At 45.3% G+C, this 26,241-nt stretch overlaps 2 protein-coding genes across 2 annotated transcripts; one reads left to right on the forward strand and one right to left on the reverse strand.

Annotated features, from left to right (window-relative positions):
* Nucleotides 1-3,934: 3,934 nt before the first annotated feature.
* LOC311325561 (histone-lysine N-methyltransferase PRDM9-like) lies at nt 3,935-8,896 on the reverse strand (the record flags this gene model as incomplete). Its single annotated transcript, XM_084458282.1, has 7 exons — nt 3,935-3,964; nt 4,202-4,259; nt 4,885-5,203; nt 6,634-6,821; nt 7,040-7,107; nt 7,329-7,600; nt 8,788-8,896. 7 exons carry the CDS (start codon nt 8,894-8,896, stop codon nt 3,935-3,937), a joined length of 1,044 nt encoding a protein of 347 aa, XP_084314408.1.
* Nucleotides 8,897-14,001: 5,105 nt separating this feature from the next.
* Nucleotides 14,002-25,067, forward strand: fndc7a (fibronectin type III domain containing 7a; the record flags this gene model as incomplete). The annotated part of the gene is made up of 12 exons (XM_084458283.1): nt 14,002-14,005; nt 19,379-19,636; nt 19,781-20,041; nt 21,109-21,366; nt 21,736-21,993; nt 22,098-22,352; nt 22,752-23,009; nt 23,582-23,839; nt 23,968-24,222; nt 24,409-24,684; nt 24,909-24,938; nt 25,036-25,067. The coding sequence occupies 12 exons, from the start codon at nt 14,002-14,004 to the stop codon at nt 25,065-25,067; spliced, it is 2,403 nt and encodes an 800-aa protein (XP_084314409.1).
* Between the last annotated feature and the right edge of the window lie 1,174 nt (nt 25,068-26,241).

A 26,241-nucleotide genomic window follows, 5' to 3' on the forward strand; every position in this document is an offset into this window, starting at 1 on the left:
AGTTTATTCATTGTTCTAATAAAATGATTACTACATGAGAGTAGTACATATGTGATTGATGTAATACAGGGTAAAAAAATATACTACATAGCCTGTGCCCAATTTTTTACTGTTGCTGTACTTTTAGCATGAGTCTGTCTCTTACTGTAACTATATAGCCTATATAAAAATGAGTGATTTTAATGTTTGTTATTTCATACCCGAGACAAGGAAAACGAAAAATGACTTGATTCTCGTTTTCCGACTTTACATTTTAAAATGAAAATCAAATAATCTTTCATTTTTTGTGCATAATATTCTGTTTTTGAAACGGAAATCGATAGGCCAGAAGACCCACGGACCCAAAACATAGTGGGCGGTCAATAATATAGAAAATAACATACCGAAATTAACTTACCGAATTGAAGACGTAGGCTAGCCTACTGAAAGGCTGGTGAGCAGGTGACGGGAACGTTTGTTTACTCAAAAAGAATAAAGAGCTTGTTTCTTGTTTTGTTCAAATTGATTTAAAAAAAAAAAAGAAGATATTTGCAAAGGGCAATCTTTATAGGCGTAAGAACTCCCCACCGCCCTTCTTGCAGCTGTGCTCTAGGCGTGACTCCTCTCTTCTGACTCGTAGTCAACAGTCTATATTTGTACCCTGACCTATTTAGGCAAGGCAAGTTTATTTATATAGCACATTTCAGCCACATGGCAATTCAAGGTGCTTTACATGAGACATTAAAAGCAAAGGGGCTTTAAAAGGGGCTCATGGTATGCGTGTATTTGTTTGTAGCAGGTTGCTGACTGACAGCAGCTAACGTTAGTGTTGCCTTTTGAGAGAAACGCATGCATCATCGCCGCATTCTGAATCATGTAAGCTACTTATGTATTTACTGTGAATGTACATTTTGTAGTAGGATGTTGTCATTGCTGTTTCTCTGATAGTAGCCTAGCCTATCTTGTTTGTAGCAGGTTGCTGACTGACAGCAGCTGGTGGTTGCCTTAGAGAAACGCATGCATCGCACTCTTGTGGTACGTGCCTGGATCATGTACTAAATGTTTTTACTGTGAATGTATATTGTTGTAGTAGGATGTCATTCCTGTTTCTCTGATACTATGTGTCTTGTGTTTTATAGGATGGGTCTGTCACTGTTTCCTCTAGTGATTAATTCTGTACACAGCTACTAAAGCAGACAGCACTTTACTCTTCCTGCTGCTACTGAGAGAGAATACTTTTCTATAAATCCCTTTTATCTATGGTCAATACTTTTGTATAAAATATAATATTCTCTCAGTGCCGCTTTAATGAGGAGAACATAAACATATTGGGTATCACATATGCCAAAGCAAATAGTATAGCCTATGCAATCATCGTTTTCAACTTAAATTGCGGGGTTTTCTACACAAGTAATAAAACACCAGGATCACTTTACACAGCGCATACCTCGTGTAGTCAATTCTACTATGGCAACACCACAAAGACAAAACAAATACACGCACACCTGCTGCAGTACACCACAACCCCAAAGGGGGCTCCACAACAACTAACACTGCTAGGGCTGCTCAATTACAGCGAAACTCACATAACCAATAGTATCTTTCCAACTCTGTTACATAGGCTATATGCCTGTCTGTTTAATATATGATCTGTAATATGTGCCCCTTCTCTCCCCTCTCTAAACCAATTTTGCTCTAACCCAGTGGTCTATCACTCAGTCAGAATCTTGTCGGAATTTACAAGTCATTCCAGGATGAACACAGCATCGGTGCTCTCCACCATCCTCCCTCTCTCTGATTGTACCTTTGGGGTTTGGTCCTCAAAGGGTATGTAGTAGGGTACATCTATTTATGATTTGTATGTTGATGGCTAGTTTGGATAGTTTAAACAACTTTCTCAACTAGCCTATTCAATTGACCAAGATCTCGCCTTTTTTTTTTTAGATATCTCCAGATTAGATATTTTACCCAGAAAAGTATGACTTCCTTCCCAGACCTTCTGATAAACACAGTTGATCATATTCAGTCACTATCCTCATATCTCAAAGATCTAATTTCTATGACAATACACACACTCACAGCCAGTTGTTAGGAGACACTAGGAGGATGACCTTGGAGAGGAAATAACTGAAGATCAATGGTGAAATAGTTTTTCCTTTTGGCGAACCACCGCTGCCTGGGCGCAGTGATTGCACGCAGCACCTCAAAAGCTGTGCGCATGCGTGCTGGAGCAAGTGGGGAAGCTATTTCGTTCTTCTAAAGACGTTTCTAAAGACCATATTACAGAGGCATGTGAAAAACCGTAACAAGCCCACGCTCTATGTAAGCACAACTAGCGATTCATGAAGACAGATTGATGAAAACAACTGGCAGAAAATAGATTTTTTTAGAAGCTGCATTCTCAGTGCCCCGTCTGCCGCCATTACATGGATATACTTGGCTCGCGCTGGATTTTAAATTCCTTCTACAGGACTCCGAATTCCACCAGTTATCTCGGTGAGTCAAACGTCTTATAATATGCCGTAAATAAGGTCCAGGTTGTCAAAAACGAGCATTCTCCTTTAAGTTGCAAAAGTCTCAACTGCTCACCTCTCGCTCTTTCCGAGAGGGTGGATCCTAGAACAGCTGTGGATAACTTATTTCAGCAGACTCACAGGTACCTAGCAGGCTGTTTCCTTGCAATTCCACAGAGACAAAGTTACTTGCTTTAATGGCACAATGAGAACAAAACTTTTATTTTTTCAAAGGAAATGTACAGTCTGTTTTGCAGATGAATTAACTGTGTCAAACTGAACAATTAAGTGACCAATTACAAATCCCATTGATATACTAGCCTTGTGCTTACTGTTATGTTTCTCTGTGTATGCAACTCTGTTTTGTTTTCTGCTCCTGTTCTCAGTCCCACTCCCAGATTCCTGAGTGGATCCAGTTATAATTAATATAATTCAAAGCATTTTAATAAATATGAGCATTGTGATTTGTCATTTGTGTTTGTTACTGATGCTATAGAAGCTATGAAAAAATTTGGTTACCTGGTGGTGCTATGTCAGTTATTGAATTTATGTGCAGTAATTGAACATTTGAAATACTCCTGTTTTGAAATTATACCTACAGTATAGGTGTCTCAGTAATTACCCATTATATACTAGGCTATACTTGGCATATCCATTATATATTAGGCATGTATTTACCAGGTAAATGTTTAGTAATTGGGGGACTATTAAAGGAAGGGTTACCCAAAAAATGTTCAGAGTAAGTGTCCCAATGGGCCTAGGATATAGACAATAAACTACCGGTGGAATGGTGGTGGAGCAATATCGGGAGCATTTCGGATTACTAGTGGACCGCTGTCCCTGACGCTAATAATCCGCCAGAGGTCCCCTTGCCATTCGATGTGCAAATGGCCAGGAACCCGCCAGCGGATTCAGCTGGAGGTCTGCCAGCTCGTCCATCTGGGACCTGCTGTAGGTCCGCTAGCCTTGTGTTATATTCCGCTGGAGGTCCGCCAGCTCGTCCATCGGGGACCTGCTGTAGGTCCGCTAGCCTTGTGTTATATTCTGCCGGAGGTCCGCCAACTCGTCCATCGGGGACCTGCTGTAGGTCCGCTAGCCTTGAGTTATCTGGGTTTATCCCTTACCTTACAAGCCAGCCACACACATAAGCCAAGCTGGACCTGGCCTGTTTTTTTCCAAAGGCCTCTGGATCTGCCCATTACACTAGAACACAGCTTCGAATTTTGAGCACCAAAACATAGCTCTGGCCGTATCCTGAGGCTTCCCGGTTTGAGCTGCATTTTGGCTGCGGTGGTGTAATTGGGCGCAAACGAAGGTCTTTTTTCGGCAAAGACGCCGAAAAACACAGTAGTGTAATCCAGGCCTAAGAAACCAGGTCCAATCCAACGTCCACGACAGGTCTTTCTCTTTCTCCAACTCCCTTCTCCCTTCTCTTCATCTATCTATCCCTTCTTCAACAGGTAGTGGTGAACCTGAGATGAGAGAGAAAGAGGGAATGAGAAAGAGAAAGAATGAGTTTGGAAACACTTCATGTACTGTTCTGCATGTGTAGTTGTACAGTATGTCTAGCTGCCCTTCAGGTAAAGATGTTCAAAATGCAAACGATAATGATTTTCTGATTATAAAAATACATTTGATATCAATTTACCCAACAGCAGGAAGCACACACACACACACACACACACACACACACACACACTATTGCTTACAAAGATGGGGTCCTTGTTGAGGCAGCCTTCAGTGAACTCTCTGAAGTTGTTGGATGAACTGTATGAACACACTGGTGTCTTTTTAACTGTGTTAATTGAGTGAACTTCTTCCCACACTGGTCACAGTGGTATGGCTTCTCTCCTGTATGAACACGCTGGTGTGTTTTAAATCTCCTGACCTAGTGAAGTTCTTTCCACACTGGTCACATTGGTACGGCTTCTCTCCTGTATGAACACGCTGGTGTATTTTGAAGCTTTCTGACGTAGTGAAGTTCTTTCCACACTGGTCACAGTGGAATGGCTTCTCTCCTGTATGAATACGCTGGTGTCTCTTTAAGTGTGTTGGACATTTGAAGTTCTTTCCACACTGGTCACAGTGGTACGGCTTCTCTCCTGTATGAACACGCTGGTGTGTCTTATAGTTGATAGCCTGAGTGAAGTTCTTCCCACACTGGTCACAGTGGTATGGCTTCTCTCCTGTATGAGCACGCTGGTGTGTCTTCAACATTCTTGAGCTAGTGAAGTTCTTCCCACACTGGTCACAGTGGTATGGCTTCTCTCCTGTATGAACACGCTGGTGTGTCTTTAAATCTCCTGACGTAGTGAAGGTCTTTCCACACTGGTCACATTGGTACGGCTTCTCTCCTGTATGAACACGCTGGTGTATTTTGAAGCTTCCTGACGTAGCGAAGTTCTTTCCACACTGGTCACAGTGGAATGGCTTCTCTCCTGTACGAACATGCTGGTGATACGGTCTTTGTTTGTCTGTGTGTCTCTGTCTCTGGACCGGAGCTGGGGTGAGGGGGGTGTTGGAGGTGGTGATAGGGAGTGATCGAGAGGAGAAGAGAGTCTCTGGTCCGATCTCTCCATTCCTCAGCAGAGACACGTAGAGGTTGTCATGGTTCCTCTTGATGTGTTTGTGGAGGTAGATCTGGGAGGTGTAGGAGAATGGGCACTCAGAGCAGGAGAACCCCTGAGTCTGGGACAACACTGACATCACTCCTGGGTCGAGTTAAAGAGAGAGAGAGAGACAGAGGCAGAGAACTTTAAAAAGGATTCTCACGCCTGTAGTACAAAGTAGAGTAGGGATGCACCGATATGAAAATTGTGGCCGATACGATAACTGATGGTAATATTGCTGTTATGGCAGACCCCCTATATTTACCGATGTCTGTATAAAAACATGTTTCTATGACAATCAAATTTTAATTTAGACATACTGAAAAACAAACACAGAGGTACATCTACAAATCTTCAAATTTCACATTATGGTTCATAGGACTATGTTGGCTTTTTTGAATACTTTGAGTAATTTAGATTTTATGTGATATTTAAGCTGTAAATATGTGCAAAATATGCATTCGTCATACATGTGAATTGTGTTTTTGGCATAACTCAATGAAATAACAATATTTTGACAAGTCCCAACATAAAGTCTGATCAATGTGTTTGCCATCAAAACAAAACAAAAAAAGCAGTCTAATTATTATAGATTTTGTGGGGGGGGGATTCTTGTGATATGCAAATTAGTACATTTTTAATGATTATTTTCCTCATCTGCATATTTAAATCTGTCAATAAAGCTTGTAATACAAACAATATTTGTATACATGTTTGCTTTCACTATGTTAAGTTCCATTATTATAGGAGTGAAGGAAAAAAATAGCCCTTTAGGGTGGGGTGTCTGGCCTTTACGACTCTACGAAATTAGCTAGTTGAGTAGAGAATGTGAGCCGCGAGTGTAGCCTACAGACGTAACAGAGAATAACCAGTCTGCATGCTGTGCGCATGCGTGCTGGAGCAAGTGGGGAAGCTATTTCATTTCTAAAGACGTTTCTAAAGATCATATTACAGAGGCATGTGAAAAACCACAACAAGCCCTCGCTCTATGTAAGCACAACTATCGATTCATAAAGACAGATTGATGAAAACAACCGTTTCGCGGCAGAAAATAGATTTTTTTAGAAGCTGCATTCTCAGTGCCCCGTTCACCATTACATATACTGGCTCGCGCTGGATTTTAAATTTCTTCTACAGGCCTCCAAATTACACCAAAGTTATCTCGGTGAGTCAAACATCTTATAATATGCCGTAAATAAGGTCCAGGTTGTCAAAAACGAGCATTCTCCTTTAAGGATCCGCGGGAACCCTGCACTCAGTAGGTCAGCTATCGATGCTGTCTGTCAGTAATCAAGTAACATTACCTAACTAACTGGTAAGCTGCCTGTGGTCTATGGAGCTAGCTAGAATAATAATAGTACATTAGCTGTCATTGTATGCAGATAGTAGAACAGTAGAAGATAGCTACTTGGATAACTACTTGGACAGCGGTTACTATGACTAGCAGACCTCTTGTTCTTTCAGCACAAGGAAAGTTGGATGAAAGAGAGATGGAGGAGAAGACAGAGGGAAGGCGAGTCGAGGGCAGCTACCTGTAGCGGTGCTCTGTTTGTCCCAGAAGTAGTCGAAGGAGATGCTCTTGTATCTGTACTCCTGTCCGTACCAGACCAGCAGCTCCTCCCCGACGGCCAGCAGCCGACAGCAGCGAAACATGATCCCGCCACGGTACTGAAACGCTACCAGGTTCTGCTCTTCCTCAGTACGGGCACAGTTCACATACCTGGGGGACAGTCGAGGGTTGTTTCATAAAAACAAACAGGTGAGGGAGAGACGGGAGGAAGGGGGGATGAAGGAAGAGAGGGAGGGAGAAAACAAAGTGGGTGAGATGTAGGGACTGACTGTATGGAGGGAGTGCAAGATTCAAGACTGGAGAGATGGTTTATTTGAAGTGAGAGAGAGGAGGGATGTAGATAGAGACCAATTTACTCGGTTCCTCACCTCATCCAGTTAGAATGCGTCTCTCTTTTTGCATCGATGTACTCATCATCACAGTCTCTGCTCTTGATCTGAGAACACAAGAGACGTCTAATGTCAAAGGGGTAAAAACTGTCAAATGTAATTTCTTCATCAAACATTAGTTCATGAGGATCATCAAAACACCTGTTCACACACCCCACCGCCCTCATACCCACCACCCAGGAGTACGCACGCACGCACGCACGCACGCACGCACACACACACACACACACGCACACACACACACACACACCACCTCCCTCATACCCACCATCCAGGAGTATCCGCTCTTGATGGCCTCCTCCTTCTCCATCACCTCCCCCTCGTAGGGGCCATAGTAGGTTCCCTTGGCAACCGCCTCCCCACAGTTGAAGACTCCCAGCCCCGCCTCGGGTATCAGTGATGTCCTGACCTCCAGGCCGTGTGGGAGGGTCAGTCTGGCCCGGTCAGACACCCCCAGGACCACCGGGGTGTCCGGTATGAAGAGGGGGGGGCCGTGGAGCTCACACTCCTCCAGGAAGAAGGACTCACACTCCTCACAGTCTGGAGAGGACAGGAGAGGGAGAGGAGATTGATTAGAGCGTATTAGAGAGAGGTTCCAAATTGGCAAAACTAAACTGACTTACGAGGGAGTGAGAGACTGATGAGATAGAGAGAGGAGAGAGACTGAGGAGAGAGATAAACAGAGAGGAGAGAGACTGAGGAGAAAGAGAGGAGAGAGAAACAGAGGAGAGAGAAAGAGAGGAGAGAGATAAACAGAGGAGAGAGAGACTGAGGAGAGATAAACAGAGAGGAGAGAGAGACTGAGGAGAGAGAGAAACGGAGGAGAGAGAGACAGAGTAGAGATACTGAGGAGAGATAACAGAGAGGAGAGAGACTGTGTTACATCCCTCAAGCTTGGCTTGTATAGTCTAGGGGAGTTGAGGAACCATAACATAAAGGGAACACACACTTAACATATTGTAAAGGAAGGACATAACAGAAATATAGCAAAAATGTATAGGTTTAATGGCCATAACTAAAAAGAGCCAAGTGATGCACGGACAGCAAAATAGACACCTGAGGGAATAAGGCAACAAAGGACGGTGCCAAACATTAAAAAAAAAACATAAACTAACGTGAACCCATAACTAGTGCAATAATTACTAAACTAAACTAAACTGAACTAATACAACGGGTAGCACTCACCCCTAGAGCCTGGTGTGTATAACAAAAACCATAACCTACGTGTGAAATGTATACCCCAGGGTGTCTAAGCCCTGCTCGACTTTACCCCCCGGCTTACTGAAAAATAGATCCAACAAAAGAGAAAGTGATTAACTTAACACCAACCATAACTAAGGTCAAAACAAACAAACAAGGGGCTGACAACTGATACAAACAAGCAACACAAAGAACGGGTCAGCCGCCAATGAGAAGTGAGGGGAAGGTTTTTATAGAAGCGCACTGGCTCCCCATTGGACAGTAACAGATGAATGAACAGATGTAATGATGACGATGATTGGCCAATCAGTTACGGTTACGGGAACCTAAAAGATGAATGACAAGAGAGGAGAGAGAGAAGAGGAAAAAAACAACAACTATGGAAACACACGCACACACACGCCGGCAAGTGTGCGAGCGTGCGGGAACGTAACAGACTGAGGAGAGAAACAGAGAGGAGAAAGAGAGCAGGAAGAAAGAGAGAGAAAAGAGAGAGGGAGGATATACAGAGAGAGCAGCTCTCTTACAGAGGTATTGGTCATCTTTTGGCTCCTTCTGCTCAGTGTAGTTGACTCTGGCTCTTCTGACTTCTTCTCGTTCTTCCGACACTTCTGACCTCTGCTTCACCTCTAACATGTCTGACACACATACATATACACACACACGTCACGTGGGGTTAACATGCCACAAACACAGGGTTATCATGTCACTCGGTGAAACTGACAAGAGTACACACTCACACAAGCCCCACTAGCACTAACAGTATAACGCTGCAACTTGGGGAGATACGTAGAAAAAAACACAGAAAAACACACCTTTGAGACGACAGGGGTCCCATGAGAGGACAGGGGTCCCAGGCTGACACTGTCAGTATAACATTACGCTACAGTAGTGACTACTACAGTACTGTTTCACAATAACCTACTACTACTACATTATTACTACTCTACTAGCACTACTACTACTCTGTATGCGTACGTTGAGAGGATCTCTCCAGACGAGGGGTCCAAGAGTGCTTCACTGAATCAAACCTTCTGTTTTTTATACCAGTGTAAGTTGAAAGCCCTGACCTACTACCTTGCTAGTTAGCTCGCCAACATAGCTAGAATCTGATCACACCTGGCTGGTTGTAGCAATAGCCAACGCTATATCTAAGCTAATTACGCCACACTTGTTTTTCCAGAATGTCGCGACTGAAACGTCTACAAGACTCTGCTGCTAAGTGCGTGCTACAAAATTGATTTTGTCAAACAGTGGGTTTGCTAGTGGCTACTGTTATTGAAATGATTCAAACCAGATTGCGTGACTTAACAACATTATAGAGGCATTCATGATACAAAAAAGTGAATACAGTAGACTATTTTCTAAAATTAAAGTTTCTTATTGTACATAGAGAACAGTTATTGTACTGCATAATTCGATTTGAGCGGTAAAAGGAATAGTTCATATTTGTGTTCGATATCATGTCCCAAGATCCTTGTCAAATAGTAGACCTAACCAAATATAAATAAAAACTTTAAAGTCAAGTTATTTATTCATAGGCTCCAAATCTTATTTTCTTTCACTCAATGGCCACTTTGTGTCCTGTCATATGGCCTTTGTGCCCTAAAAAATGTAATGCACAAACAGCCAATCATTTAACAGACAGACCCCAAGCATGCACACTCCTTGGCACAGAAACAGCCTGTCATATTCTTTGATAATAATATCATTGTCACTAAACCCCTAATTATCTTTTCTCCAATTTCTCCAAACACCACTTCAAGAACCAAAATAGTCAAAATAACAGGCTGAATATACAATCAGGGTTACAAACTCATCATTACCAGACTGTGTTTTTCACTACCGTTGTTTTCGCGTTTGGAAATACTTGGGAGTAAGTAAGTAAGTAAGTAAGTAAGTGAATGCAGCTGACGGCTAACTATGGCTTATTCACCTCCATGTATTTCCAAACGCGAAAACAACGGCAGTGAAAAACAGAGTCTGGTAATGATGAGTTTGTAACACTGATAGAGTATTCAGTCTGTTATTTTGACTAGTTTGGTTCTTGAAGTAGTGTGTTTATAGTGAACTTTTTTAACATTGAAGTCAACGGGCACTTCCGCATCCGCACCCCCAATTACGTCAGACTGACCTGAAGTGAATAAGGCGAATTGAACCGCGAACATCTTGGAAAAAAACGCGTCACTGATACCTTTGACATGCGCAGTCAAAGGTATCAGTCAAAGGTATCAATGACGCGTTCTTGTAGTCCACGAACAGATTGCGTTCATGGCTCTCCCCGCTCCGAGTTAGCGATGAAAAGCGGCTTGCTTATTAATCTACTTTCGTCAAATATATAAAAAAAATAGGTTTTCCAACGGATATATTTGACGAAAGTAGATTAATCAGCAAGCTGCTTTTCATCGCTAACTCAGAGCGGGGAGAGCAATCTGTTCGCGGACTACAAGAACGTGTCACTGATACCTTTGACTGCGCATGTCAAAGGTATCAGTGACGTGTTTTTGTTTTTTTTCCAAAGATGGCGCGGTTCAATAGGGCTTCACTTTAGATTTCGAATCCTGGGGGCCTGGTTGTGCGACTAGTCTATCTAGATAACTCACTAGCTAATGTTACAGCATTTTAAGTTACAGAAGCTAGCTTTTAAGTTACAGTAGCTAGCTGTGTTTTGCTTTGTTCCCAGTCCCAGCACCACACCTTGTAGGCTAACGTTCTCTGTTATCCTCAGACGAGCCCTTCAGCAAAATTTCCAGTCATCTCGATCGTTTGTGCACCAATACTTTCCAATATAAACGTTTAGATTAGTGCACCTCGTGTCTGACTGTATTCAACTAACTTGGCTTTGTATTCAAAATAAAACCTATATCTACCTTTGCACCTATATCTACCTTTGAGCCACAACTAGCTTTAACGAAAACATTTGCCTTGGGAGAGATGGCCATGTAGACTAACCTGGGCCTACTCTGTCCTTTGTTTACTTTTTACCCATGCCATGATTAAGCGGGGATGGGGAGAAAACAAATACAGGGAGAATCTCGAACCTGCTTTTGATTTCGAAGTTTGAAGTCGAAAGCTCATTCGATTTTGAATCGAATCTTGACACCCAAATCCTACTTCCCAAGTGTTAGCATTTTAAGACCTTTTATAGATTGATTTAAGACATTTGAATACCAATTAAGGCCTTATTTTAAGATTCATTCAGACTTTTTAAGGATCCGCGGGAACCTTAGCCGCAAACAGAACGAAGGGACTGTAATGTAGCATAATGTCGTTAGCCAGTAAACAGAAACGTGGTCTAAACTTAAAATCAGTGGACAAAACTTAACAGTCCCGATCACAATGTATGCCAAAACAAATAGCATACTGCAATGCATCAACGTTTTCAACTTAAATTACGGGGTTTTCCAACACAGAAATAATAAAATAAACGGTGCACAAACATACCTCATGCAGTCAGGCAACACCAAGAGCGCAAAACACAAGTCTGCTACGGCAACACCACGAGAACAAAACACACGCAGACTTGGAGTAGACCTACACCACAACTCCAAAGGGGGGTCAACAACAACTAACAGCGCTAGGGCTCCTCAACTTATACCTCCATGGTGCTCAATTACAGCCAACTCACATAACCAATAGTAGCCTATATTTCTAACTCTGTAACATAGGCTATATGCCTGTCCGTTTAATCTATTATCTGAAATATGTGCCCCCCCCCCTAAAACAGTGTTGTCTATCACTCAGTAGGAATCTTGTTGCAATTTAGATTTTAGAAGTCTTTTCAAGATGAACACACACTCCCCCATCCCCCCTCTCTCTCTGACTGTATCTTTGGGGTTTTGTCCTCAAATAGTACGTAGGATAGGATAGGGTACACCTATTTATGATCTACACAGCATTCTCAGTGAGCCTTTTCAATTTACCAAAATCTCATTTTTGTTAGTTTTTAGACCTTCCAGTTTAGACATTTTACCCAGAAAAGTATGACTTCCTTCCAAGACCTTCTGACAAACACAGTTGATCATATTCTGCCACTAGTCCCATGTCGTAAAGGTCTCATTTCTATGAAAATCATGAATCACATGAATCACAGTACGTAATACTTTTTGTCCTGGACCAACACCAAGGCTAGTTCTTGTGCATTCCATTCATTTGAATATGAGATGTGTGAACACACTATTGACGACCACTTCAGCCAGACAATACGTAGGCTAAGTGGTACCTAAGTGTGAATCTGTCTGCTCTCCTCCTTCAGTGCTATTGAAAAGCCGTACGCCTCCTCATTCTAACTATAAGTGCCAACGGTCTAAATCAGCAGCAATTGAAACTGACTTCTTAGGTAGGCTACTTGGATCTGGATGAGAAAATAAGGGAGCAGAGTTCAAGGACTATGCAAACAACCTCCCAGTCCAGTCCACCTCGTCCCGCTGTTGGCTGTAGCCCTGGTTCTCTACCCAGAGTCAGAACTGAATATTTGATTGATCTTTAACAGAACCCTGGGTGAGAACATTAAAAAGCTACTAAAGACGGCAGTTTTGGATAAAGTGTATCAGTGTTGTTGCTGCTTTGAAAGAATATTCCAACTGTTGCATATGTATCATTTTGTTGCAAAAATTATGAGTGGATAAGTAGCCTTAATCAGAACTGTGCACTAAGATAAGATACAGTATATAGTATGTTCATGTATACATACTGTACTGTATCTACATCTGTATCGTTTATCACTAAGATAAGATATATTATCCATGAACATAATCTACATCTGTATTATCCTCTACCTCTTTGTTCGCTCACCAGGCAGTCAGTGTGTTGAGCTGAACACAAGAGGGGGCACCAGCGCTGTACACAGTGGCCTCCACCATTGACCTCCATGTGTGTGAGGAGACCTCCGCTCAACTGCCTTAACATTGTCACTGTTTTATCTGTGTGACTCACCAGTCACCACCCAAACACTTTAGCTCCAGGACGTCCTCATCTATCAACTTATTCATCCAGCATCCTCCTCTATCACCAACCCAACGGTCCGACCACTCCACACAGAGGTTAATACAGGGGGAAGCAGATTAGGTTCATTATAACTGGGTCAGATTTTGAAATATTACATTACAGAGAAAACCCCCATCGGACTGTTTTGAAGACGGGTATCAACTTTAGTCCTCTTAGCTAATTTGCTCACATGATACCACCCAGGTCCCGGACACGGTCGGGCCTGAAGGCGTCACAAACAAAACTACCGCCTGTGGAATTTCTGTTGGAGGTCTTCTTCGTGGCCTTGTCTGTGTCCCGGCCGACTGCTGCCTGCCGGGTCCAGATTTTGTAATGGGTATTTAGTTTCTCTGTTGTTCTGTGTTGGTATCGGAAAACAAGAAGGATTCGAGCAACATTCCTGGACTGTCCCGTCTGATTGTTCGGAGGAACAGGTGATATCTTTAACATTTACACACATACATGCACACACGCGCGCACACACACACATCTCTCACACACACACACACACACACACACACACACACACACACACACACACACACACACACAAAGTATCACCACAGTAAATCACACACACTTTTGACAGTCACATGCGCATACCTCTAGACAACTTTAGATATGTAGTCTCTAGATAACTGAATAACTAAATATTTAGACTCATACTCTATAGACATGCCCCAGGCCAGCTGAGTGCTTGAGCTACAGTACCCCACAAGACCGTTTTCTTCAAAGCGACTCCACTGATACTGGGCATGGGTGGGTCCTCCCCCTCTCTCCAAGAGGTGTGAAACTACTCCTGAGCTTGGCCTACGGCTCTAAACATGTCGATTACCTCAACTGGCCGTACTCCAGTGTGTGTGTGTGTGTGTGCGTGTGTGTGTGTTGAATCCTGATCTTTCTATTTCTCAGGAAACCATCAGCAATTACCTCAAAAAGGACAGGAAAGTAGTTCAAACGGAAGTATTAGTGTTGTACCCCCACAGCCAAAAATGTGATCCCTGTACGCATACACACACACACAGGCTACAGGCTAACCCCAGAAAAGACCACATATTTCCCAGGTAACAGGTGCTTTTTCCAGGTAACAGGTGCACGCACAGATGTAGGAGGATTAGAGTGGAAAATCACTTGTGGCCAGTGGGTGGTCCTTGTTAAGTCAAGTCAAAGGAGAGGAAGGAAAGGAGGATAGGAAACGATATCCCTGGGGGCAGTAGGGAGCCCAGTGACCAAAACGTCGCTAGTTAGAGTGCCGTGCCCGGCCACTTGATGAGGCGGGAGCTTGACCAGTGAGTGGAGTGGCTGTTCAACTGCTCCCATTCAGACTGCTGACATCCTGACCTCCACAAGGGTCAGTACGCTGCTTGCACTGGCCGACCCTCCACTCGATGATGGCTGAGATTGAAGAGCGGACGACAAATTACAGCTGTCGCAGTGACAAGTGACATGACTTACAAACCATTTTTTACGTCTGCACTAATGCGCTGGAAAATTACAATACAATGAGCTCAAATGGTTTTAAAGATGTACAGCATGGTCTCGCTGTAGAGGCCGGAACCTTTCCTGATATTGTGAATGGTGCTGTAGTTTACGTAATGTCTTAAGAGAGTGAAGCATTAGATAGTTGTTTATGGAACTTTGTCATGTCCCTGTCCATCCTGAATATCAGTTTCAGGGATTGTCTCAGGTGTGTGGAAATTTTAATTTATCATGTTTCACTTTGTGCCCTCCCGCTCACAAAGGCGGTCTGTCCAGGTCTGGTCCTCTGGGACAGATTCCTCCAGGAACGCACAACAGAGAGCGGACACAGGAACACTCTGGGGAGTGGGTGGGTTCTGTCCCAACTGGACCCTTCATTCACACGTATAGAGAAGCATCTTTTGTTAACTTTCCCAAAACTACAACTATGCTGCATGATTCTATGGAACGGCTCAGTGTACATAGGGTTCACTGCAGATGACTCAGCCAAGACTAAGAAGCATCTTTTGTTAACTCTTCCCAAACATTGTACGCCACATGGGGTTTCTTCCGCAACAATATGGTAAACTATATAACATAAACCTTCTATGGTTCTTCTCACATGGCTCAACCATGACTATGTACGTGATGGTGAACTTGCTGTTAATGGAGTTTCATCATTCCATTGTTCACTGTTGGATTACAAAGATAATCGTCTTTTGTTAAACTCTTGTCTAAACTCTGTACATGATACTAGGGAACATTATCCTCATTGACTTCACCATACAGTTGAAACTCCATAGCCTTGTACAAGGATCCTGATCTCACAAGCTCACATTCTGTTTCATTACATGGCTGCGCATGTGAGCAACGAAACATAATGTGAGCTCGCCAGATCCTTGTATGAGGCACATGGGAACATGGTTATATAAAACTGTTATACATAAACTAAATTATATGTATATCCTAAACCTGTCCTCGTGACCCCCAACCCCCCCCCCCCCCCCATTGCTCTCTGTAAAGCGCATTGTGTAGCCTCTGTGTTTTAATTGCGCTATACAAATAAAGTTTGGTTTGATTTGAGTCCTCAAGTGAAAAAATGCTTAATGCCACCTCTGTATACATAACTGTATATAAACCTCTATGGTTCTCCTTACATAGCTCAGCCATGACTGTAAATGACTCATTGTGTTAAGCGATGCTGGTCTGTGGGGTTGCACAATTCCATTGTGTGATAAGGTAATGCATACGCTATCCTCATCATTGGATTACATAAGTAAAGAGAAGCATCTTTTGTTAACAAGAGTAAACATCTTTCATTGCACTGTGGAACACATCCCAACAGTATTAACCTATTATATGGTAAAGTATACCACATGCAAGCTATATCATCAAAGTCGTGCCGTTAAGTCAAATAGAAGTGTACATATGGGTCTGGTGGAAGAATAGGTATAAATATTTATAATATATATTTTTTATTATATGTAACCTATATTTACACATATATTTACAGAATGTGGATATGTATATTCTACGAGTATAAACATAAAGTATTGTTTTGAGTGTAGCAAGTTTAATCCAGAGTTCAACCATATTGTATCATATCAGTCATATCATATCATATCATGAACCTAACAGTTCTGTATTGCACTCAAATAAAGAGTGCAATATAGAACCATTGGTAACAGTAGAACCTCCATCTGATTCCAGATGAAGCCCTTCTGTAAGGTTCCAGCAGGACAGAGATGAGGCCAGTAGGGTAGAGGGAGTGGAGGTGGTTACGGAGAGTAGCCATGTGGGCAGGAGGAGGAATCGTGGGGGACGAGTGGACAGAGAGAGAGTAGGACATTAAATAGTGGTCGGAGAGATGGAGGGGAGTGACAGAGGTTGGGGATGGAGCAGTGTCTAGTGAAGATAAGATCCAAAGCTGGTTGTCAGCCTTGTGGGTGGGAGGAGAAGAGGAGAAATGAAAGTCAAAGGAGAGAAAAGAAAGAAGAGGTTCCAATTATGTTAAAGTCACCGAGAAGGATGAGTGCAGAGCCATCGTCAGGGTAGTGTGACACCAATGTGTCAACCAGGAACTCACTAAGGGGGCCAGGTGAGCGACACACATCAGCAACTGTGAGCTTGATTGGATAAGTGACAGTGACAGCATGACATTTGAAAGAGGGTGTGGAAAACTGGAATAGAGAAGAGAGAATATTTCTAATTTGGGAAAATAAGCAGGCTAATACCACCACCATGCCTCGCAGCTCTGGGGGTGTGGGAGAAGGAGTACACATCTGACAGAGCTGCGGGTGTGGTAGTGTTTTCTGGTGTGATTCACATCTTGTGAGAGCAAGAAAGTTGAGGGAGAGCAAGGATGCGTAGCCTGAGATAACCTCAGCTTTGGGCACCGCCGACTGGCAATTCCGAAGTCCCCCTGTCACCACTTGCTCACTATGAGTTGAGGGAGTAGGAGAGATGAGATTAGAGAGGTTGCGGAGCCTGGGGGTGACCCAATGTCTGCATGACCACCAGAGAGGGAAGGACTAGAATAGGATACAAACACATAGCGGTAACATAACTATACAGGTAACTAATCAAATATAGAAGACATAGTACTTTCCTGACAATCTTTCTTGACTAAGCCGCTTTTGAATAAGTTGCCCAAATAAGTTGCCTGGTGCCTTTGATTGCACACCACCAGAGAGCTGCCTCTGTCAAAACCAGCAGTGGATTTAAGGGCTGTTGCCCATGATTGCTAATTGTCTGCCAGGAAGAAAGGCCCCCACCCTGGCTGTCAGTCAACAGGGGAATTGGGCTAGTAACCATGAGAACAGAAATAGATGTAACACGGTTGAGGACCTCATTGGGGGAGATGAGAGAAAAGTGGGATAAGGTGGGCTGTGGAGAAGAGGGTTTTGTAGGCTACTAATTGTAAATTGTAGGTCTTAAGCCTACTGACTTGTCGATGTACGAGTCAGCAAATGAAGCAATGACGTGTCACATGTTACAAATGAAATATGTCTTCATACAGTACATTCATGAAGTCTGATGCATTGTCATCTTCATCCCTAGATGCTTGGTGCATTTACTCTTACAAAGACGGATTGAGGGGAAAGGGAGAAAGGGAGAGATGCTGCCCCCGGGTGTGGTGGTTTCGTGTAGATCTGATATCATAGTGACTGATATAGGAACAAAACATCTGGCATTCATGAAAACTACCTTCAAGATTTTATCAACAAACAAAAAAATAGGTCAGAAGAAATAATATCAAGCATTAGGCTATACTAGCCTATCATTGCTTTAGGGATACCCATCAAGGTGCATTTCATCAATCTTTTTAATACAAGTAGACTTCTATTTATATGCAATGAATGAATATTCAATTAAATAACGAATTTGTTTTTATACATTCTGTATTAATCGAACCATGTGTTTTATCCATATATCGGCCTAATACGGACGAATGACAACTAAGCCTACAACATTTATGGATTTTCACCCTAAAGCGTGTCCGGCCTATCAGTATGCTACTTCTCAGTCACTTCATCCACAGACACAGTAGCCATGTCCACTTCTTATCCACCACCCACTGATGTGGAAACGGAACAATTTCAAAATATTTGCTGTTGGTATTTTATTTAACAGGCGGTTCAGTTGTGACTGAAGAAGTGGGTATAGCACGTCTTCAGTCACAACTGAACCGCCTGTTAAATTTACAGTAATACCGTCCAACAGGTAGCCTAGCCCCGCCATGTCCAGTTCAAGTTCATGTCTCCAGCAAAACCTAATACATCCATGAGCAAGACAGATAAATCTCGTGTCCTGATAGGCCCGCTGGCGCGCTACCTGGGGGAGGGGACACGCGCCGGAGCTCTTTGGTATTCGCTGAAACAATCAAATAGCTGTAGTTTAACCCCGCCTTCCCCTAAAGACATTAGGTACTGTAGTCAGACATACCATCATAATTTCTTGCCTCAAGGCAGCGGTTCCTACGATCTTTGAAGAATGGGCGAAACACATTTCAAAGTGCTAAAGCTTGTGCTTTTATTCAGTTTATCGGAGGTAAGATATTTTAATTATATAGCCCACAACTACTGTGTTGCTGCTTATTAATATGCCTACATTTATGGTCAAACTGTTTTCTAACAACAGTAGCCTAACATTCTTGCGACTACAGAGAAAGTTTAGAGGATGACTTGGAGAATAAGAACACTGGCTCTTTTGAATAACACAGCTTTCAACAGCTGCATGCGGCATGGCTAACCTCTGCTCAATAGACAAATTCATTCAGACCAGAGAGAAATACCTGGCCTGGAATCTGTGTTGAGTGAAGGAAAAATTTGAAGCCTGCTGCCTTCCATGCGCAGAGAACACGATAGGCTGCTGGACAGGGATGTCATTTATTGCCTTGGGATATACAGTAATGGAATGGAAATAACCCACTTCTGCCGTTGGAATTAACCCTTAATATAGCTAGCAGTTATTTCCAGTATTCGTTAAATGGCTTTGTTTTGCAAAATAACGCTGTTTGTGTTTTATTCTAGATATGTGCAGCACAAAACGGTAATTATTAACTACCCAACTTAGTCGCTTAAATTATCAGACTGAAATTAAATTACAGCCTACAATTCAGATGATTGTTAATCGATTTCAAATATATAAAAATATGTTTTTCCATCCATGCAGAAATAACTTTGTCGGTGTTCACGGCGACATCGAAGACTATGACGGTGCGATGGAGCGCCTACACCGGCGCCAGCTCCTACAAGGTCACGGCGAGGCCCAAGAATCTCCCCGAGAACCCCGTGTTCGCTCACTTCGGCGGTAGCACGGTGATGGGCTCGGTCAATTCTCTCTCCCCCAACACCATGTACTACATGCAGGTGCAGGCCATGGACAGCGCCTTCAACGTGCTGAGCAGCGCTGAGATAGAGGGGCCCACCGGTATGTGTGTGAATAGTATAGGCAGATGATTATGAAGAACAATCAAGGAAATACTTTATTGGAAAGCTTAATACGACACTGGATGTGGTGGAGATGCTGCTTCATGGTGTGTGTGTGTGTGTGTGTGACCCCTACTGTTACCAGCTTCTGAGTCCCCCACCATCGAGCAGGCCTACTCCAAGCAGAGCGACAGCATCACCATGGTGTTCACCGAGGTCTCCGGGGCGACCGGCTATGTCCTGCGCGCGTCGTCGGAAGCGACTGGCTTTTCCTCGGAAACCATAGTGAGCAGTTCCCCGGCGACGGTGCTTGACCTCGAGCCTTACACCGACTACAGCCTCAGCGTCCTGTCCATCAACGCAGGGGGGAAGAGCCAGCCCTCACAGCCTGTCCAAATAAGAACAGGTAGAGAGAGATGAGAGACACACCTGTAGATACACCTGTACAGAATCCTTCTTAGATTCACCTGTAGGGACACCTGTGGATGCACCTGTCGGTAGAGTACTGCTGTCATCCCTGGGTTGAGGTCCAGCTCACTGCAGACGAAGAGTTACAGTAGTAATTGTAGTAGTAGCAGTAGTAGTGGAGTTACAGTGAAAGAATAGTAGAGAAAGATATAGAACAGTAAATACACCTGTACCCAGGATCAGTACCGGTAGATACCAATTAGTGATCTTTTATAATCCTCGATGGTTTCAGATTCAGATATCCTTTATTCACCATTATGTTACAGTAACATATAGGAATTTGCATTGGCATTTAAAGTGCATACAGTAATTCCGATGGTGATATTGCGATATAATGGTGATTAATTATTAGGAGTGAGATTACAGACAACAAACATTTTCACTCAGCTGGGTGCTTTAAAGTAAAAAAAAGTTGTTTACTTAAGATAATCAGCGCAGTGGGGCTGAAAGGATGTCTCTACCTGGAGTCTGGGATAAAGGTCTGCTAGCCCAGTCCGCTGGTCATGGCGGGGTGTGGTTTCACTGGTCCATTGTGATGCCGGGAGCCCTGGGCGCCACGGACACTGGGGCCGGTAACAGTAGCCAGTCCTTTGCACTTTACACTCAAAATATGAAAGAAGACACCCTGAGAACTAGATTGTCTCCTCTCCCCAAGGACGACTGGACGTAACACAATATTGGGGACTCTCTTCGATTTCACACGTCCTTGTCGAATTTGTTGTTGTATTTTTGTGTGTGTGTGTGTGGGGGGGGGGGTCGTCAGGGTTCGTTTACTATCTTATCGTCTTTTGATCTTCGCCTGGATTTGTGGGAGTGGCCTATCTGTCGATCTGTCCATCTCTCTGTCAGTCACGTGATCCGTCTGTCCGTCCTCCTGTGACGTATCCACCTTCCCGCTCTCTACACCCATCCATTAATTCCTCCATCCTTCCACCCACCCATCCGTCCATCCATCCCTCCATCAATGAGCTTATCAATCTGTCTCTCCTCTGCCCCTGTCTGCAGTGGTGGTGGCCCCGGCGTTGAACGCCACATCCCCGAGCAACGACACCATCCTGGTCACGTGGTCTCCCGTCGAGCACGCCGTACTCTACACCCTCTGCATCATCCGCGAGGGCTCGGACTCGCGCCTCAAGCTCAACACCAGCGAGTCCGCCGTCACGTTCGACGACCTCGATGCCGGGACCACGTACTGCATCAAGGCCACCGCCTGGGACGCCGAAGGTCGCACCGGGGACGACATCACCATCTGCCAGATCACACGTAAGCGCGGCAACGCCGGGGTGTTCACGGCGACGGCCTGCTCGTCATGGCGTAGCATGTGACCTGGACAGGGTGGAGGAGGGGGCTGGGGGAGGCGTCTGCTGATTGATGGTAGCGCTATTGCCAATTAGTGACTGGCCAGAGCTTATCCACCTAGTGGTCAGTTGTGGACACTACAACCCTGACTCGGCCCCAAGTTTGTGCGTTTTTTTTCTCCCCTCTGTCTCAATTCAATTCAGTTTTTAATGCTTTATTGGAATGACATGAAATGACTTCAGATATTGCCAAAGCATATACACCCCTCACACTCCACTCTCTCCTCCCTCCCTCTCTCCCTCCCCCCTCCCTCTTCCTCGCTCCTAACTCCAGGTCCCCCAAGTCCGGACTCGGTGCAGGTGCATCTGACCCAGAGCAGGTCCTCCCTGGGCATGGTCGTGCTCTGGCAGGCGACGCAGGGCGCCAACGCCTACCTGGTCCGCTCCAGCACGGGCCAGAACTGCACGGCGTCGGCGGACAGCAGCTGCGTCATCGCCCCGCTGTCCTGCGGCCGGGACCTAACCGTCACCGTCACGGCCCGGAACGAGGCGGGGCCCAGCGACCCGTCGGACCCGGAGGGGTTCGTCACATGTAAGCGCCGTTTACCCACGCAGACACACACACACACACACACTCACACAGAGCAAAGCAAAGCCTCATAGTATACCATTGAATGTAATCCCCCCTCCCTCCAGTCCCCTGCCCTCCGGAGCATATCCGGGTGGAGGAGCCCGTGGTGGGCAGCTGCCAGGTGGCGTGGAGTGCGGTGTCCGGCGCCAACTACTACATGGCGTTTGTCAAGCGTGATGACGGGTCGGAGGAGCAGTGCAACACCACCGACGCGGCCTGCCGCTTCCGCTGCCTGTGTGGCTACACCTACCTCACCACCGTGTTCGCCTACAACGACGCTGGGTCCAGCCCCCCGGGAGACATGCTCAACTACACCACCAGTATGGATGGAGCACACACACACACACACACACATACACACACACACACACGCACACTCACACATATGCTGACACACACACACATATACTGACACACACACACACATACTGACACACACACACACAGGCACACACACATATACTAGCACACACACATATACTAACTCACACACACATATACTAACACACACATACTGTACACACACACACACACACATATACTGATACACACACACACACGGAAACACACACACACACACACCCACATGTACTAACACACACACACACACACACACACAGAAACACCCACACCCACATATACTAACACACACACACACACACTCCATGACCCACACCTACCCCTAAACACTCATACATGTTTGTTCCTCTCTTCTACAGTCCCCTGTTGTCCAGAAGACATTTCGATAAATCTGGTTTCCACGGAGACCCTTGAGATCATGTGGCTGCCGGTGCGGGGGGCGGAGCTGTACGAGACGACGGCGGACCAGACGGATGATGTCATCCACTGCAACGACACGTCGCCTGTGTGCGCGCTGTCAGACCTGCGCTGTAACTCCCTCTACAGCGTGGTGGTCACACCCTGCAGCGAACTACGGGGCTGCAACCGTACCTGCAAGCCACACACACATGAAACAGGTAGCTCACACACACACACACACACACACTTGGTTTTGTATACTTGTGAGGCGCTAAAATTAACCCTAAACCCTAACCCTCACCCTAACCCTAACCTTAAACCTAACCCTTAACATAACCTTTTACCCCTAAACCTAACCGTAACCCTAACCATAATTGTAACCCAAGCCCTAAAACCTAACCTTTGACCCTAAAATTGAGGTCAAAGGCTGTGAAGACCTTCCAAAGTCACACAAGTCACAAGTCAAAATCGTCTAGTGTAACTATACTTGTGGGGACATTTGGTCCCCACAAGTATAGCTAAACAAGTACACACACAACAGGAGACCGTTGTGATACACAGGTAACAGATCAGATAGCATCGTTAACACACATACACAGTGTGTACCAGCACAGTCCAAATATCCCAATAAAAAAGGTGCTTTGCCAATACCTGGTTCTCATAAGTACAGCAAAACAAGCACACACACACACTAGAAACAGGTACAACATACTTACAGTACTCTTACCCTCCATAGCATCCTGCATCAGTCCTGTGACCCTGTGTCCCGTCCCCCCCCCCCCCCCCACAGCCCCCTGCCCTCCCGACATCCTGACTGTGACCCAGGTCAACTCCACCTCCGTCAGCGTCTTCCTCACGGCCCCCAACGGCGCCGGCACCTCCTACACCGTCCGGGCGGTGGGCCGCACCGACGCGCACTCCTGCCACACGGACGCGTCCTCCTGCCTGCTGTCGCAGCTGCCCTGCGGGGCCACGTACGACGTCTCCGCCGTGGCCGCCACCTCCGCGGGGAGGAGCCTGCCCAGCTACAGCGTGCCCCTGGAGACTGGTACGGGGAGCACGCACACACACAGTCTCACACACACACACCGCTTACCGCGTCCACAATGTTCAACACAATAGAGTTTGTCCGCTTCCTCCGCTGGCCTGACCCTCCATCCTCCTCTCCTCCTCCAGCCCCCTGCTGCCCCTCCTCCCTCGACGTGGACCAGGTGACCCAGGCCATGACCAACGTCACCTGGTCCCCGGCCACGGGGGCGCGCTCCTACGTCACCTCGCTCACGTCGTCGCGGGGCCACGCCAGGTGCCACACGCTGGACACGCACTGCCTGCTGGGGTGCATCACGTGCGGGACCAACTACAGCGTGAGCGTGGAGGCCATTAGCAGGACGGGGCACAAGTCGGAGTGCTCCTACCGGGGCTTCTCGTCCAGTGAGTGGACACATGGAGGCGCAACCAAACACACACACACACACGCAGACACACACACGCAAATGCACATACCAGGGCTAATACTAAACGCACAAGGCATATGTGAAAGCACTGTTATCATGGCTTTTATTCGTTATTCGTAACCTTATCATCCTTCCACTCCCCCCCTCCCCCCACCGACCCTAGGCGCCTGCTGCCCCAGCAGCGTCAAGCTCTACCGGCTGACCAACTACTCCCTCCGGGTGTCTTGGCGGCCGTCGGGCCAGCTCCCCCAGACCCGGCAGAACCACACGGTGGACCTGTACGCCGTGACGGGCGCCAATTACACCTGCTCCCCGCCCCCGGGCGCCAGCTCCTGCGACCTGCCGGAGGTGATGTGCGGCGACGTGTACACGGTGGTGGTGTCGCCCCTGGGGAGGGGCGGGGCCAAGGTCAGCTTCTGCCCCCGCAGGATGTACTCCGGTAAGGAAGGAGGGATTGTGTGTGTGCGTGTGTGTACGTATGTGTGTGTGTATGTGTGTGTTCGGGGAAGTTTTGGGGGCTTGTTGGTGATTGTTTTTAACTTTGGAAAGGAGGTTTGTGGAAAGTGTGTACTGTGTATTGGGTGTGTTCGTCACAACTGCATTATTCCATTAGTTTGTTCCGTTGCCACTTATATTTGACTGTTCACTTTGTTGTCCTTTCAGTGTCCTGCTCAGGCAGTAATGTTGGGATGGGTACGTGTCCCCTCACACTTCATATTACACTCATACAGCCAGGTGTGACAAACACTCTAAGCGTATAATATTCTCTTTATTTCTCCTTTTTCTTCAGTGATCTACCGAGGGAAGAGGAGTGGGGAGTAGATCCGGTAAGAGCACTGAGCCGCTTCTTTGTTACACTGACTGCACACAACAGAACTCTTACATAAACTCCTGAGAACCACCATTGTTCCACTCCTTCACACGTAGTGGTGGCACAGTAAATATGAACGAATCTGCTTACACTGGCCCATGTACTGTATTGTGTGACCGCACAACTTCAAGGGTGTCTGGTAACGTCTTTATAAGTATCCATAAACAGGCTCAGTTTATAGAGGCCCAGACAACAATGCGGGCGGAGGTGAGAGAATGGCGATGAATGCGCCGGTTGAACAACAGGTACAGATGGAACGTGTGTGATGGAGGGAGGGATGGAGGGAGTACCGAGAGAGAGGTGTCACTGAAACATGACACACATGTGAGGAGGATTTAAGGCTGGGGATGGGTGGACTTGATTGTGCAGCTGTGTGTCGGAGGTGTAAGAAGAGACAAGACTTTCACTGTTCAAAACGGTACACAAGACCATCAGTAGCACTGCAGCACTCTTCTGCGTAATTAATACTATATGAAGGTACAGCAGATCTGGGGCAAGATACTGTTTGTTCCTGAGACTCGACATGTCTCAAGCGAATGCTCAGAGTATTTTTAATTATTTCAAGTACTATTTGACCCAGGTCTTAATAAATAAACCAAGAAGACTGGCCACTACTCACCACTAGGTCTCAGACTGCAAAAAGAAAACAAAATAAAGATTTACAAGTTAGAACATTGCAATAGATGTTTCCAGCATTTATTGACAGTGAAAAAGTTTCTACTCCCAAATGGAATTCACTTACAGTCAGCAGATACAGAGAAAAACAGGACCTCATTTAGACTCTGTCATCTCACCTGTGTCCTTGTGGTTGTTGTTGTTGTGTCTCACAGGAAACCAGACAATGATGGACAGGAAGTCTGCTTGCATCACTGTGAAGATAACCTCAGCTGAAATATCTCTTTTATCTAAGAGTTTCTCCTCTTTGTTTCTCTGCAAGTTAGTGATTTTGCTCTTTGTAAACGAAGTGTTTACTAACAACCAATCGTCTCAACTTACTGTATGTAGACTCATTATGGTGTATTGTATGAATCAGAAGGAGACTTTTTCAGTAAACATATCCATTTGTATTGTACTGAAGTGAAATCAAAGCTTGTGAATGATAAATTCAGTTTTAAGAAACACTTG

This window comes from Borostomias antarcticus (assembly GCF_949987555.1).
Source record: "Borostomias antarcticus genome assembly, chromosome: 24".
Classification (NCBI taxonomy): domain Eukaryota; kingdom Metazoa; phylum Chordata; class Actinopteri; order Stomiiformes; family Stomiidae; genus Borostomias; species Borostomias antarcticus.